Source organism: Apaloderma vittatum, unplaced genomic scaffold (genome assembly GCF_000703405.1).
Source record: "Apaloderma vittatum isolate BGI_N311 unplaced genomic scaffold, ASM70340v1 scaffold38066, whole genome shotgun sequence".
NCBI classification, from domain to species: Eukaryota; Metazoa; Chordata; class Aves; order Trogoniformes; family Trogonidae; genus Apaloderma; species Apaloderma vittatum.
Genome location: NW_009722909.1, coordinates 1 through 14,732, shown reverse-complemented (window position 1 = coordinate 14,732; position 14,732 = coordinate 1). Strand labels below are relative to the sequence as shown.

The 14,732-nt window shown below is 48.8% G+C and overlaps 1 protein-coding gene across 1 annotated transcript; it reads left to right on the top strand.

Moving 5' to 3' along the window:
• The first annotated feature begins 6 nt into the window (after positions 1 to 6).
• ELAC2 (elaC ribonuclease Z 2) lies at positions 7 to 13,395 on the top strand. Its single transcript, XM_009871925.1, has 23 exons — positions 7 to 38; positions 130 to 205; positions 1,020 to 1,106; positions 1,748 to 1,805; positions 2,321 to 2,389; positions 2,893 to 3,048; positions 3,527 to 3,585; positions 4,264 to 4,322; positions 4,411 to 4,483; positions 5,509 to 5,621; positions 6,217 to 6,315; positions 6,523 to 6,661; positions 6,739 to 6,824; positions 7,783 to 7,892; positions 8,681 to 8,777; positions 9,217 to 9,355; positions 10,005 to 10,043; positions 10,210 to 10,319; positions 10,765 to 10,864; positions 10,946 to 11,066; positions 11,266 to 11,344; positions 12,099 to 12,243; positions 13,142 to 13,395. Exons 1-23 carry the CDS (start codon positions 25 to 27, stop codon positions 13,382 to 13,384), a joined length of 2,271 nt encoding a protein of 756 aa, XP_009870227.1. The 5' UTR covers positions 7 to 24; the 3' UTR covers positions 13,385 to 13,395.
• The last annotated feature ends 1,337 nt before the right edge of the window (positions 13,396 to 14,732 follow it).

Here is a 14,732-nt window from a genome sequence, read left to right as displayed (position 1 = left end):
TGCGGCGAGGGCACGCAGCGCGCCATGCAGGAGCACAAGTAAGTGGGAACGACCCGGGGGGAACACAACCCACGCCGGGACTGCCTCGGCCTCTGCTCAGCTCCCACCCATCCCCGTCTTGCCCCTTAGGCTGAAGATCTCCCACCTGGACAGCATCTTCCTCAGCCGAGTGGCCTGGGCCAACGTGGGTGGGCACAGTGCAGCTGTACAACTACACTTGTTGGCATACTGCTGCAAAAGCTGATTTCATAGAATCATAGAATGTTTTGGGTTGGAAGGGATCTTAAATATCATCTCGTTCCAGCAACCCTGTTGTAGGCAGGGACACCTGGGCCAGGTTGCTCTGAGCCCTATCCATGCTGGCCTTTAATTCCTCTCCCAAGGTCCAGCCACCAGGCATAGTGGTCTAGGCTAGAGGTGGTGGCTTTTTGAGCTGCCTGGTGGGTGGTGCGTGGGGTCTTTTTTTCGGTGGTGGAGGGAGGAGAAGCTATGTCGGCTGGATTGCAGGTGGGGCTCTGCAGTGCTTCCAGCTGCAACGTGCTCTCTGCGACAGTGGAGGCAGACACGTGGTGAAAGAGGTGCAGCCTCTCCAGCCTGCATGGCTCTGTCTTCCAAAAATCTGAAGTAGAAGGCATTACCAGCATGACGCTACCAACACAGAGCTGTTTGTAAGTCAGCCTAATTTGAGTTCCAAGGGCCCTACAAAGATTTCTGGCTCACAGTTATCCTCAAAGCAGGGTGAGATTAGAACAGGCCAATTAGGATCTCATGTGTCAAAATTTAGGAAATCTCCAAGAAAGAAGGACATTAACAATCTGTTCAGGTGACTTGCTCCAAATTGTGACTACTGAGATTTGTAGGTGTTTTATTTATCTGTGGAGATAAGTGACTTGTTAAAACTGACACAAAATTCAGTGCGGATCTGAGTTCAATTCCGGCCTTCAGAGAGAGGCCCAGCACTCCTGAGAAGCACCTTTTTTTTCCGTGGTCTACCAGCAGCTTATGAGACTGTGATAAAGCTGTTTCTCTGCTTTCTTTCAGGTATGATTCTCACCTTGAAGGCTATGGGGCTCCAAAGATGTGTTTTCTTAGGGCCACCAAAGCTGGTAAGTAGAGGAAGCTCAGAGCCAGGAGAGTGAACCCTTCAGATGTTAGAGCTTACCTGGGGACTGGGGAGCTGGTGTCAAAAGAGTGAATCATCGTACAAGTGTGAAGTGCTGGTCTGAGTTAGTGCCAGCCCAAAGGTTCTGCAGGCAGGGCCAGCTTTAAAAAGCAAATCAGTTACGCACAGAACAGCGTCACACTTCTGCTGCTTACAACTGTCTTGTCAGCTAATATTCTAGTAAATCACATTTTTGGCAAAATGGCATCCTTTGTTCTCCTGCCTGCTCCCTCCCCGTTTGTTAATAGAATCTTGGTCTCCGATCTCCTGCTTAATGCCATCCTTGCCAGCCTGATGCAATGTCTAGGCTTCAGATTTCCGGTCCTTTATTTCCTTGCAATATCTGATGACTAGTTATGTTGATGGAAGGGATTGGAGCGAGTGCTTCATTATTTTCCCTTCTTTTTCTAAATGAGTAATGCCCACTGGAGGTGGAACACTCACCCAGTGCTTTCTGTCTGGCCGTGTGCTGCCGGACTGGGCGTTGAGCCTTTGGCTTCACCGAAGGTAACTGTAACTCCTGAAAGCCGTGTTTGTAATTGTACTTATTGGGCACAGGCTTCTGACAGGCTGTCTTTTTTCCAGCAAAACTACTTGAAAGCGATTCGACTCTTCCCTGGGCCCCTGAAGAGGATGGATTTAGGTATGTAGGTCAGTGATGTGTAGCGAATGTGAACTTTTAACTTGCTTTTGTTACAGCTGTAGCCATGGCTGCATTGTGTAACAGCTTCGGAATAAGTGCCTGTGGTTTAGATGGTTCAAAAAAAGTTTCAAACGTTTGTTTTGCTTGGATACACTGTTCAAATCCAGCAGAAGAACTGCCTGGGTATAAAATAGTGTTTCCAGCTCTGATTCTTGTAGGCTGCTGCCAGTCTGACTGGCTAATAGACAGCATTCAGCTTTAGAGCACGCTGAAGGCAGTTTGCTTCCAGAGTCTTCCGGTAAACTTGCTTACCATGGCATCATGGACTACTTTTTGTGGATGATGAGCTTTTAAGAACTTTAATTATTCATTGCTCTTTGCAGTTGGGCAGAGAAAGGGAAGAGGGACATTCAGCAGGGTTTGTTTGAGAAATAAGAAAGGTATTTTCCTGATATAAGTTCTTGCAGAGTATGACTCTCTGGAGTCATTAATGCTAGTTTCTGATCTCTTTCCAGCTGTGCAGTTGCATACAGAGCCCGAGTACAAGGACGAGACGATGACAGTGTACCAAATACCTCTTACAGGTGAGCGTGCAGCGCTGGAGTCGGACAGGAGAGGCACTTGTTCAGTAACCACACTTAAGGAGGTCAAAGGAGTGGCTTCTGTCTGCAAGCCTGAGTTAGAAGTTTATTAATTTGCATGTTTTACTCAGGAGAAGGATTTCTTTCAACAAAGTGCAACCTGCTGAGTTGGTTGGCTCCTTTAGGTGTGGGTGTATAAAATAACGTGTGAAGCATCACTGAGTTTGGCTTTCTCAGCTGAATTTTCTTATTGTGGCAGACTGTGACGCTTAGAGTACAGGCACAGGCCTGATAGACTTTAGAGACGATCTAAAGGATGTGGGTGATGTGCGACTCGTGAATTAAGTGACTGGAGTACGTGAGTGAAACTCAGATGGGAGGAGAGCTCTGTATTCTGGTGCAGTTCAGGCATGACAGTTGTGGAAGAGGGAATGCTAACACATGCTTTTCCTGTTTGTCCCTTTTGATTGAGTGATCTTTATCTGGTTTCGTTGGATTTGGGACAGGAAAACCACCAGCTGCTGAAACGATGTTGCCTCAGAGTCCTCGAGCACTGAGTCAAGGTGGAAATAGCCCTAAAGGGAACACAGGGCCTGGATCCCCAAAAGCTGCACAGCAAGGTTTGGAGGAGGGCAAGGAAAAAGGAAGCCCAAAGAAAACAGGTGAAAAAGATGGAATGACCTTGTTAACTTTAGTGGAGTAACACCAAATGAGGGATAAGTTCTCTGAACTGTTTGCTCTGTGGAAGTGAGGTCTTTAGAGAAGCTCAGCTGAAGTGTTAAATGGAGCAGAAAGAGTTCTGGTACTTTGGAAGATGACACAGAACTAATAAGGCCTAGAAATTGGATGTTGTTGCTGCTTGGGGTGTGATTATTCCTTGCAGTAGTTTGTCCCTGGCTGGAATGGGTGCTTCAGCCTTTGTGATTTAATTCCAAGTGGATGTTGGAGCTGATTATTTTTCAATTTTGAGCTTTATTTTGGTTTATTTTAGCTAAAACTGTGGGCTCTTTGGCCTTAGGTGCTTGTAACATTTTGCTGCTGGGCTCCAAGCTGGCTGAATGCTTTAGCAAACATTGACATGTTTTGGTTCTAAGAAAAATGGTCAGCGATGATTCTGAGTAGTTTTGCTCTCTTTTACAGGTGATGAACAGAAAGGTGCAAGCAGGCGTTCCGAGCTGGTGATGGCTTTCCTTTGTAAGGTAAGCTTGGGCACAAAGGTCTCTGAATCAATACAGAATGGAGTAGAGCTTTTCAGCTGGGAGGGACCTACAATGATCATCTCGTCCTGCTGCCTGACTGCTTCGGGGCTGACCAAAAGTTCAAGTGTGTTATTAAGGGTGTTATCTCCTAAACACTGACTTGGGACATCAACCACCTCTCTAGGAAGCCAGTTCTGGGGTTTGACCACTCTCTCTGTAAAGAAATGCTTCCTGACGTCACTGGGACATTTCATCTCGCTAAATAGATTTAATTGGAGACAACGTAAAAGCTATTTTCTGATTCTACTTTTTAGAGGTCAGAGTAATTTTGACATGAGTGAGAATGTGTAAAAATTAGGTATGGTTTTTTTTTTTAGAAGTGTTCTTTATAGATCAGCCAGTTACAAGGACGCAGCTTCCATTCTTAATGCTTACAGTCAGGAATTCTGTCCTGCTTGCTTGGTCAAAGAAGGAAGCAAAAAGCAGCAGTGTGATCTTGGAAACCTGAAAGCCTCGTAAAAGCTTTTTGAGGGTAAATTATACTACGGACTGTGGAACTGAGATGAAAAAAAAGAGTTTACTTGACCTGTGGGGAAAACTTAAAATGGAAGTTTATGGATCTAGTTTCCTGGACATCTTTATTTGACTGGTAATTCTGTCTTATTTAACTCTTTTCAGGTTCACCCAAAGAAGGGAAAATTCCTAGCAGCTAAAGCGCAGGAGATGGGTCTGCCAGTGTGAGTACAATATCCCAGCCTGGGTGGTGGGGCAACACCGGGAATGTCGATATTGGCAGGCTGAATATTTCTGTGGCCTTGTTTTCAGGGGAACTCCAGCCATTCTTCCCATAATTACAGCTCTTAAGAATGGGGAGAGCATCACTTTTGAAGGCAGAGAGGTAAGATGTATGTGTGCTTTCTGCTGTGGCTTTGCCATCCTCCCTCCTTTCCTGGGCTCCCAGGGTAGCAATCCCTTTGTGTGCAATATTTTGCCTACCGCTAGGGACTGAGCTGTGTTTATTGGTCTTTCCTGAGACCCATTCTTAAGGCACAGGTGGATGGTAGTTGTTTACCTGTTCCATCTCATCTCTACTAAGAGATTGGCATGAGTTTTGCTGGCCTTGAGCTTCAAGTGGGTGCTTTTGGTTAGTGACCAGTTAGTGTTCCAGCCCCAGGTTGTTGCTGGATGTGCCTCCCATGCAGGGCAAGTGTGGGGCCATTGGAAAGGTGTGATTAGGGAAGTATGCTGAAATCGATTAGTTTGTGGGTATGGCTGTATGTCTGCAGCCAGAGCTGCTTCATCTCTGTTCCCCAAAGCTGATATAGGTCTAGGAGTGAACTTGTGGAGTTTATCCCTGTGTGTTTTAAGTCTGGGGTTTGACTCCCTGTGTAACTACCACTCCCTCCTTCCTCTGTTTGCACATCTTAGACCAAAAGAAGCTCAGTGGTTCCTGCATACAGGATTGGAATCACTCAAACACTAGTCTGAGTTGAGGGGCAGAGCCAGTTCTGGCCACGTTCTGGATGATCTGCAAGTGACGCTCCCGACCTGGGAGATAGGATTGGCATATCTTTGTGTCATAAGAATTTTACAAAGCTTTTTTTTTCTTTTTTTCCTTAAGTATACTTTTGCTACCACCTGTGGGAGCCTAGAAGCTGCTAGAATTGCCTTCCTTACATTGGATTGTGATTTGCTCTGAGATCAGGGTTGGGATTTGTTGTTACAAAGTGAAATGCAGACTTGTGTAAGTAATGAGAGAGAAAGGGAACAAGAGCTGCAGTGACTGGTTTGAGCATTGAGAGAGCCTGCTTGGAGCTGCCTGCTGGGAGCTGGCTGATAGACCAGATGCCAAAATCGGACCTAAAGATGCGAGAAGACCTTTATAGCTTAGTTGTGGTGTCATCTTTGTGTATCTGCCTGCAGCTCTTCCCTGAAGAACTGTGCACGCCTACAGATCCCGGCCCAGTGTTCATCGTGCTGGAGTGTCCTCATGAGGGCTTTGTGGATGCTGTCTGTGAAAACGAGACCTTCCGAAGGTAGCAAGCCTGGGTCACCTGGAGTGTTTGGGGAAAGGCGTCTGTGCTGAGCTTTGCCAAAGAGAAGTTCGTGTTCTGTGGTTCTTGAGGCTGAAGTCTGATCCCTTGGGCACTGTTAAGGAACTAGAGATGCATGAAAGGACCTGTGGTGCATTTTGAGGCTTTAGCAAAGGCAGGACACGTGTGGTTCAATAAGTGTCCCTGGCTTTCCTTCCCTCAGGGGCCTCCAGAGAAGGAAACATGCACTGGAGGCTTGCTGGGGAGCAGAGACTGCTGCTTCCCTGTGTGGTGGAAGCCTGGGCTGCACGTAACATCTCTATAGGGAAGAAGTGTGTTAGGCTTCTGAAGGGCTCTACAGATGTTCTTGGAGGAGAGGAAGTCCATCGCCCTGGATAGGGGGATCCTTGTTCATGGAGCCTTGCGCTCACTGCAGTGTGGAGCCTGGAGCTGCTGGGCTGTGCTCTTAACATCTGTACTCTGCTTGCTTCAGTGGGGGGCAAAGCTGCTGGCACTAAGATGGGAGAGGGGCGGGGATGCCAAGATGATGGAGGACCAAAGCGCAAGTGTTTGTTCTTTGTGTTTGAATGTGCCCCAGGTACCAGGAAGGACTCCCTGAGAACCAGGTGGCCTTGGTTATTCACATGACTCCAGAGTCAGTGCTTAGAGACAGCCGCTACCAGCAGTGGCTGGAAAGGTAGGTAATCCTTTCTCATTACATGGTTTCATGTTGCTGTTGGGCAGCAGCTTGATCTTACTGTGCAGATGTTTTTCTCAGAGCAGAAATACCTGTTTGCTTGCAGCCAGGCTCTGCTGGCTCCATTGAGCTAATGGCTCAGGCGTGCACGTGTGCCTGACTCTAACGTGGGGCTGAAGCTGTTGTGGTTTTATTGTCCTCTTACAGGTTTGGCCCTCGAACTCAGCACTTAGTGCTCAATGAAAACTCATCTGCAGTGCACAACCCACGCAGCTACAAGATCCAAACTCAGCTGAACCTCATCCACCCCGAGATCTTCCCTCTACTCACCACCTACCACAGCAAGGTAGGTCAGGCCCTGCTTGCTTGCGTGTACCTCATGGTCCCGAGTGAAGAACGTGTTTACTGTCGCTCTCCCTGCAGGAGGAGGAGGCTGTGTGTAGTGTGCCCATCGTGCGAGGAGAGTGCCTCTTGAAATACCACTTCAGGCCACAGCAGGAGTGGCAGAGGTCAGTGGGAATCTTCAGTTTACCAGTTCTGGGGAGTTGATTTGAAGCAGCTTTTCAGCGTGAGCCTGCGCTGAGCAAGGACAACGTGTCAGCATGCTTTCTAGATCCTTCCTGGCAATGCTGCTAGGGTACTGCCGAGCCATTAGCTGTGTCTTATGAGGGCTGTCCCTGTCCCCAGAAATCTCAGACAAGGTGCACAACATGACATAGCTGAGTGAACCACTGTCCTTTGTTTCGACTTCCTGTGCTGTGCCCCCAGCAGTGTCTGTAGCAGAGAGACCTTTTGGGGAGCCTGGTGAAAGGCTTATCAGGCTTTCTGGCTCTTCAAATGGTATCAGAGCTGAAGGGCTCAGGTGGTTAAACAGTTGCGGGCTTTTCTGCTGTTGCTAGTTTTATGGGGAAGAAAGCGAAGCTGCTCGAAGAGGATAAGGGCAGGGGACCACATGCTGCAAGGGCATGCCAGCTGCGATGGCTCAAATTTCAGGCTCTGTTTGGTGGAATAGGAGGACCTTGGTGCCAAGAAGAGTTTCAGTTGCTCTGCTTAAGGTGTCTGAAGGCCTGCAGTAATGCACATGCTCTGATGCAGGACCCAAACTGGCTCCTTTCTGATTTTGAGTGGTGCCTGGAGCCTTTTTGGGTGATTGATCCTCTTTCAGGAGTCTCTGTGCTCCCTCTAGTGTCTGGAAGCTCTCAGGCTTCAGACAGCACAGGGGAACACAGCATGATTCCAGGAGCTTCTCCAGTGTGGTGGAATGATTATTTCTGTGACGTGGCTCAGCCCAGCCAGACCTTTTTGATGCACACCACAGTCGTGGGATATATCTTCCCCACCCCTCAAAATAGAACTTGGAGGAGCATCTGACCCTTTGTTGTAAGGCTGCCTTGGCACTTTGCTCTGGGAAGAGCATTTTTGTCACTTCTGCCCTGCCCCATCCTCATCTATGGCCTGTTCTTTCAGAGATGCTGTGACTGTTTGCGATCATGACGCTTTTGTTAGTGAAGCCTTGGAGCTCCCTGACTTCCAGACGCGTGTGAAGGAGTGCAAAGAAAGCCTGTCTGTTCTGCCAGGTAAGGATCAGCAGCTTGGTTTGGTGTAATGGGAAGTAGGAGGTCTCGGTGACGTACTGCTCTGGAGCCCAGACAGAGCTCTATTTCAGTTTTTCTGCCCTCTGAGAGGCGCACTGAACTCCTCCTGGAGCTGTGCAGGGGACAGGCTTAGCGCAACCTGAGTTACCTCATTTCGGTTGGATTTACACAGCCTTGTGCTTCTGGTTTTCTAAAGCTGCTCGGTTTGGGGATTGAGCGCTCTTGAGGGAAATTAGAGACAAAGTACCTGTGTGTTATTTCTCCGAGCTGCCCAGAGCTTTGCTCATGTTGAATGCTGTTGTAGCAGCCTTAGATGAGTCCCTATGTCTGGGAGAAGTCTTGCTGTAGAAACTGCTCCCTGTGGGGCACTCTCCTCTGGATCTCAGTTGTCCTGTTGGCAGTGAGGCTTTCATAGTGTGACACAGCACCGCTTGCTCACTGTCTGGATCCTGATTCCAGAGAGAGTCAGGGCACCGTAGAACAGGGCTCAGGTCTCTCTTGAGCTGCCAGCTCTGTCACAGACAGTGAGCAGAGTTCCTGTTTGCCCAGCTGTGGATATGCAGTTTTGCACTGTGAGGTGTTTCCTTGGTGATGCTTGTTCTGTCTTCTGTCTTGCCTTGCCAACTTGGCTGCTGAAGGATGAGGGAGACAAAAAGGAACGTGCTGGACACGTGGCTCTGGAGTTACCAGATGGTTGAACTAAATGGTGTCTGACTGGGCAGTATGCAGGTAATACTTACTTACAAATCCTTGTTGTGTGTTTTCTCCAGGAAATGTAAGTGCTTATCCTGAAATTGTGTTCTTGGGAACAGGATCTGCAATTCCGATGAAAATCCGAAATGTCAGTTCCACGCTGGTAAATACCAGGTAAATCCCAGGGCCATGCACTCTGCTTGGAGAGGCTCAGTGCCTCAAGAGGATGGTGCCCAAGGGCTGTTCTGTCCAGTGTGTTGACGACGCATGGAAGGCGCTCCTGTTGCGGAGTCTATAGGACTTCAGTTTCAGGCACTGCTCTCTGTAGGTGGGGAAGACTTGAGAGCCACCTCTAAAGCCAAACATTTAATGGCTTCAGGCATTTTACCATCTGCCCAAGGATGTGCTCAGCATGAACACAAGACCAGAGTGAGCTGTACAGACAGAACAGTTTTTCTAAAGCTATTAGCTAATAGGACTCGAGTAGCATTTAGAGGTGTAGAGCACCAGGAGCTCTTGGCCCTCTAATCTAAAATATCACCCTCCCTGAACAGAGGTGTACGTCAGAGCTCGTACAGTGGCTGTTAAATGTCTTTGTCACTTGTCTTGTTAGCTCTACCCGATCCCTGCTCTTGGACTGTGGAGAAGGAACGTTTGGACAGCTCTGTCGGCACTATGGAGAGCAAGTTGACCAAGTGCTGTGTAACATAGTAGCTGTTTTTGTGTCTCACATGCACACCGACCATCATTCGGTAGGTCGATGGAAGGAGAAGGGGCCTGTGCCGGCATGCTCCGCTGTTCGGGATTCAGATGCAGCTGCAGATGACGACTGTAGGCTGCCCTGCTGTTAGGGCTGCAGTTCCTCTCTGCATTCCCAAGGCACTACTGGGGAATCTGTCTGTGTTTCTGATCCCCTTTTCCTTCCTGTTAGAGGTCCCTGCAGACTTGCCAGCATCGTCCAGAGCTGTAATTTTGTTAGTGGTGTCCAACCCCGCTCCCTTCAATGCTTTACAATAAACAGTCACAGAAGGACCATTTGGTCTCTCTTAGGTTGGGCCCGATCAAGGCTGGCTGTTTGCTGGTCTGCTGTCTTGTGTCTAGAAACCATGCGGGGTCTGAGATGTTGGGTAGAGACTTCCTGCTCTCCATCCTTCTTCTGGGACCAGCACTGTGAAGGACTGAGGGGCTGTGTTTTGAGCTGCTGGCCACCAGCCAGAGGCACAAGCAGTGATGGTGTTACAGCAGCGCAGCAAGTTGGGGTTATACAAAAAGCAGTAATCATGCATTTCTGACTATAGGCTTTCCAAAAAGTGCAGCTTGCTGAGCCGTGGTAGCACTGTTGCCACTCAGGCCCCAGATATTCCTGCCTACAGCTTGCTGTTTTGTTCATTCCCTTTGCAGGGCTTGTTAAACATCCTGATGGAGAGGCGGAGAGCTTTTGTAAGTAGTGCTCTTGTGTCACTGCTCCTGAACTTGCCTTGGCGGGAGGGGAACTTCTGAGTAGTAGGAAAGCACCATTTCTTCCCTGGGTATTTCTTCTCTCTCGTTTGGTGTACGCTTACTACTGATTTTATTTTCGTTAACCCCTCTGCCGTTGCTTTTCCAGGCAGCCCTTGGTCAGCCTTTCAGCCCTCTGTTTCTGGTAGCACCTGAACAGATCATGCCTTGGTTACACGAGTACCACAACCACTGTGAAGAGATTCTCGGAGACATCAAGTGAGTGTTCTGTGTGGTATATGGAGAAGTGTCCTTGGTGTGGGTCCTTGCTCAAGGCAATCCATTCCCCCCACCCCTTTGTTGAAGGTGACTCTGACTCTTCCCACTGTGATTAGAACTAGGATGTGCAGTTTGCAAAAGAAAGGATAGCGTTTCTTACTCAGTTATGCTACTTGATGAAGGCTTATGTGCTGGCTTTCCTTCTCCTTGGGAAAGGGGAATTGGGCAAGTGGGTCAAGATTCCTGGAGAAGAGAGCATTTGGCATGGGGGAAGAAATGGTTAGATGAGTTACTGAGGCACTTGTTAGTGAAAGCACGGGATAGGTGCTTAAAAGCACCTTGTCTCTAAGGCAATAGACTTAGAAGGAGAAATGGGCTGCTGAAAGATAAGACCGGGTTTTACTTTGTACCTGTCCTTAGTTCTCTCTTCTCGCCTCCCTCACAGAATGATTACTTCCCAGTCTCTTGTGAAAGGCTGTGAGAACACCAAACCTAAAGCCAAATGGTTTGTCAGTTCTCTGTTAGAGAACTACGACTTGGCTGAGGTAAGCTCCTGAGCTGGCAGGGTCAGTTGCTGCGATGGGCAAGAAGGGGACCGGAGGTCTAACACTTGTATCCTTGTTCAGTTTCAGACTTGTGAAGTCCAGCACTGTAAAAATGCTTTTGCATGTTCAATGGTCCACAAATCCGGCTGGAAAGTAGTCTATTCTGGTGACACAATGCCCTGCATGGCCTTAGTACAAATGGGTAGGTGACAAAAACCCTCTGCTTGAAGAATCTCTTGGAGAAAGGCTCAAACTGTAGTATCCAAAGTGGGCACCCCCAAACCCTTGGTGCTGTACCTGAAGCACGAGGCGTTAAGGGGCAGGGGGGATTGAGAGCTCGTATAGGCAGTTGAACTACTGTGTATTCAACTGAAAACTGAACATATGATTGTTTTACACAGGTAAAAATGCTACCCTGCTGATCCATGAAGCAACACTGGAAGATGGCATGGAGAAGGAAGCTATAGAGAAGACGCACAGGTGGGATGTGTTCTGCTGTCTCTCACTGTCAGGAAGGCAAAGATGCGAGTTGGGTTTTGTCCCTGGAGGTGCTCTTGAAGGCCCCAAGTCCTGTGGGTGGTTCTGGTGTACACAGGAGTGCTTCAGCCTAAAACTGATGTGTTGCTCATTGCACCAGCTCTGTAATCCCCTCACAGCTCCTCTAAATATCCCCAAAGAGAAATGATGAAAGCTTTCAAGTAGACTGTAGTAACTTTACAGCTAGACTAGCCCAAAGGAAAGGCCCTCTGCTTGCTTACATATCAGGACTAAGCTTAAGAGCTGGAAAAGTTATCTCTGCAGGTAACCCCGCAATTCAAACTGGGCGCTGGCCTCAAGAAAAGCTGAGGAGACTGGAGAGCAGCTTCTCAGAACTATATATGAGTTACAGTGTAAGAGAGCTGGACTTGCTGGCACCCCTGGGACAGGCATTTGAATGACACCCTGTCCCCAGCTTGCGGAGCTCTTAAATACAGAGCTCTCAGAATTTAGAGCTGCTTTCCCGCACTGAGGCACTTGGAAGTCAGAGACTTGCCAGCAGCACAGATCACTCAAGGAAGGGGTGCCTGGGTGTGCCTGTGAAGAGCTGGGACACACCGTGCTCAGGCTCCGCAGGCGTTGGGTGGTACCTGGTGTTGGCTGGTGGCGTGATGCAATGTCAAATGCAAATATCAAATGTTGGAGGAGCAGCACGAGCCAGGCTGTGTGTGACTGTGGTGTGCTGTTCCTTTGGCAGCACAACCTCCCAGGCGATTCAGACAGGGATGAAGATGAACGCGGAGTTCATCATGCTCAACCACTTCAGCCAGAGGTATGCCAAGATCCCACTGTTCAGCGAAGACTTCAGTGAGAAGGTTGGAATTGCGTTTGATCATATGAGGGTAAGTTGGGAGCTTTGAGCCAGGCTATGGGAAGGGTTTCAGCGTTCCTTTGGGATGCCTGCTCATGAATTAAACTCTCCGTTTGTAATCTATCATAGAATCATAGAATGTTGGGGGTTGGAAGGGACCTCTAGAGATCATCCAGTCCAACCCCCCTGCAAGGCAGGACCCCCTAGGGCAGGTCACATGGGAATGCATCCAGGTGGGATTTGAAAGTCACCGGAGAAGGAGACTCCACAACCTCTCTGGGCAGCCTGTATCCCTGTCTCTCTTGAATTGGGGAGCCCAAAACTGGACACAGTATTCCAGGTGTGGTCTCACCAGGGCAGAATAGGGGGTGAGTATCCATACACCATCTCCTCCTGAAGAGCAGCCTCCTTTGAAGCAACCTTTGAGACAGGTTCTGATGGCTCCTGAGAACAGAAGTCCGCTTTTAACGTACTGGGTACTTGCTCTGTGTCACCCCTGTTCTGTGCACGCTACTCCCAGCTGAAAACCCAGTTTTCCTTCTGTTCCCACTCTCTTCTCAACTGGAGTGCTGCTTTAACGGCTTTCTGCAAAAGAAGTCCAGGATCCAAAAGCGGTCATCCTTGGATCGAATGTGATCGTAGAAGTGAGAGCAGCTCACTGATCAATCGAAACTGGGCCGTGTCCACGTCACTTCATGTAACAAAAAGTCTTAATAGCTTTGGCATACGGGATCTGCAGCCTGACTGCTGTAGGGCTGGAAATGGTGAGCTGCCCGCTGGCATCGGCGCAGCTGAAAATGATCCAGGAGGATGGGGCTGCTCCACACCGGGCGAGAGGCAGTGCCCTGTGACTCAAGCAGGGGAAAGGACGGAGGGGAGGAAAGAAAACAAGCAGCCGTTCTCATGCAGGTGCTTTTGATGTATTTCAGGTCCGTTTTGGTGACTTCTCGACCATCCCAAAGCTGATCCCGCCTCTGAAGGCTTTGTTCGCGGATGACATCGTAGAAATGGAGGAGCGGAAGGAAAAACGGGAGCTGCGGCTCCTGAAGGAGACCGCTCTGTTCTTGGACAAACTGACTGGTGGTGAGAACAAGGAAGCACCTTGCCAGAAACGGAAAGAAGCCAAGAACCACCAGGAACTACCAAGCAAGAAGCTTAAAACAGTAAACTGAGATAAACAAGTCTGAGAAAGCTCTGCTCTGTGAGAGGGGCCTTGCTCTCCGTGGGCCTCGGGAGCACGCGGTGCTGTGGGCGCCGTGGGAAGGGACTGGCCTTGGTGCTGGGGCTCGCTTGGTCACTGCTGGTCTCCAGGGGCTGAAGCTGCTGAGCGTGCGGAGAGCAGCGAGTCCTTGCGGTGACAGCATCTGCCCATACAGTTCCTGGGTCTCACCCGTCCGTGTGTCATTTTCCTTTTAGCCAGAAGTTGTCTCTGAACTGTTTTTAATTTTGGTTTTATGCTACACGAGCTATCGATAATGTTGCAGCAGCGGCTGTGAGCTTTGCGAGAGGTCAGGTCTGAGAAACCCTCGAGGGGCCGAGGATTTGCCAGAGTAAGGTGGGCAGGTCTCTGGCTTTACGAGGAATGTAACTAGGTATTGGAACCCAGATCATAGGAGGAAATTTCACAATAAAATGGGAGCCAGATAATTTTTTGATTAAATTTAGGGATGTGAATGCCACTGTATTCCTTTTTTTTTTTTCCTCAGCTGATTTTTCTTACTAAAATCAGTTTTCCAAAACCTTTATTTAGTCTGAATAAACCACTCAACATGGTACAGGAGGCTATGTTTTGTCTAGGTTGCTAATGAGGATTTAGTGAACGGAAAGCAAATATGTGAATTGCCCCAGAGCATAACCTCAGTGGGCTGTTTCTGCAGCACAGCGCTGGTGTAAAGACCAAGATCTCACCCTGATGCTGGAGCCTCGTGTGTCTTCCGGTTGTATTTTGTCCTGGCAAAATCACACCTGCTTCTGTCACCCGACAGAGAGGAGCTTCGCCCGTCAGCTCAAGCTGGTAACAACTGGGGAAGCTTTTGAATGGCTCCAGAACAGACAAAATTTGAGTTTCCTCAAGCAGATTCCAGTTCTGGGTGCAGAGGATGGGAAACCTGGCAAAGCAGGAGGACACGGGGAAGGTCTGTGGTTAAGAGGAGTGGTTCTGAGGCTCTCTGGGGCAGCTTTTGCTTCTTCTCTTACCCATGCTGTGACTGCCTGTGTCTGGCAGCAGGAGGGGGAGCTTTGTGCCGTTGCAGTTTTTTTTCAGAGGCAGCTCGTAGGCACCGTGTCCGCGCGTGCTGCTCGGCAAGTGATACCCGTGCATAGTAAAGACTTTGTTTTAAGGTGCTGGAAAATTTCAGACACCAAGTGGCAGCAGAGTGTCTTTTGTCAGTTAGTTACACTTTTTAATATTATGCTTCTCTGAAGCAGAAACTTGGGTAATTGTTGCAGCTGGGCCCTATGGGAAAAGCCTGCTGGGCTTTCCAGAACAAAGACTCAGCAAGGATTGTGATGGTACGAGGG

Bases quoted from the DNA above. Each gene is read 5' to 3' on its own strand.
- ELAC2 (XM_009871925.1), top strand. The intron at 4,323-4,410 runs GTGAGTACAATA...CCTTGTTTTCAG, and splicing joins CAGGAGATGGGTCTGCCAGT to GGGAACTCCAGCCATTCTTC. The intron at 11,067-11,265 runs GTAGGTGACAAA...TGTTTTACACAG, and splicing joins CATGGCCTTAGTACAAATGG to GTAAAAATGCTACCCTGCTG.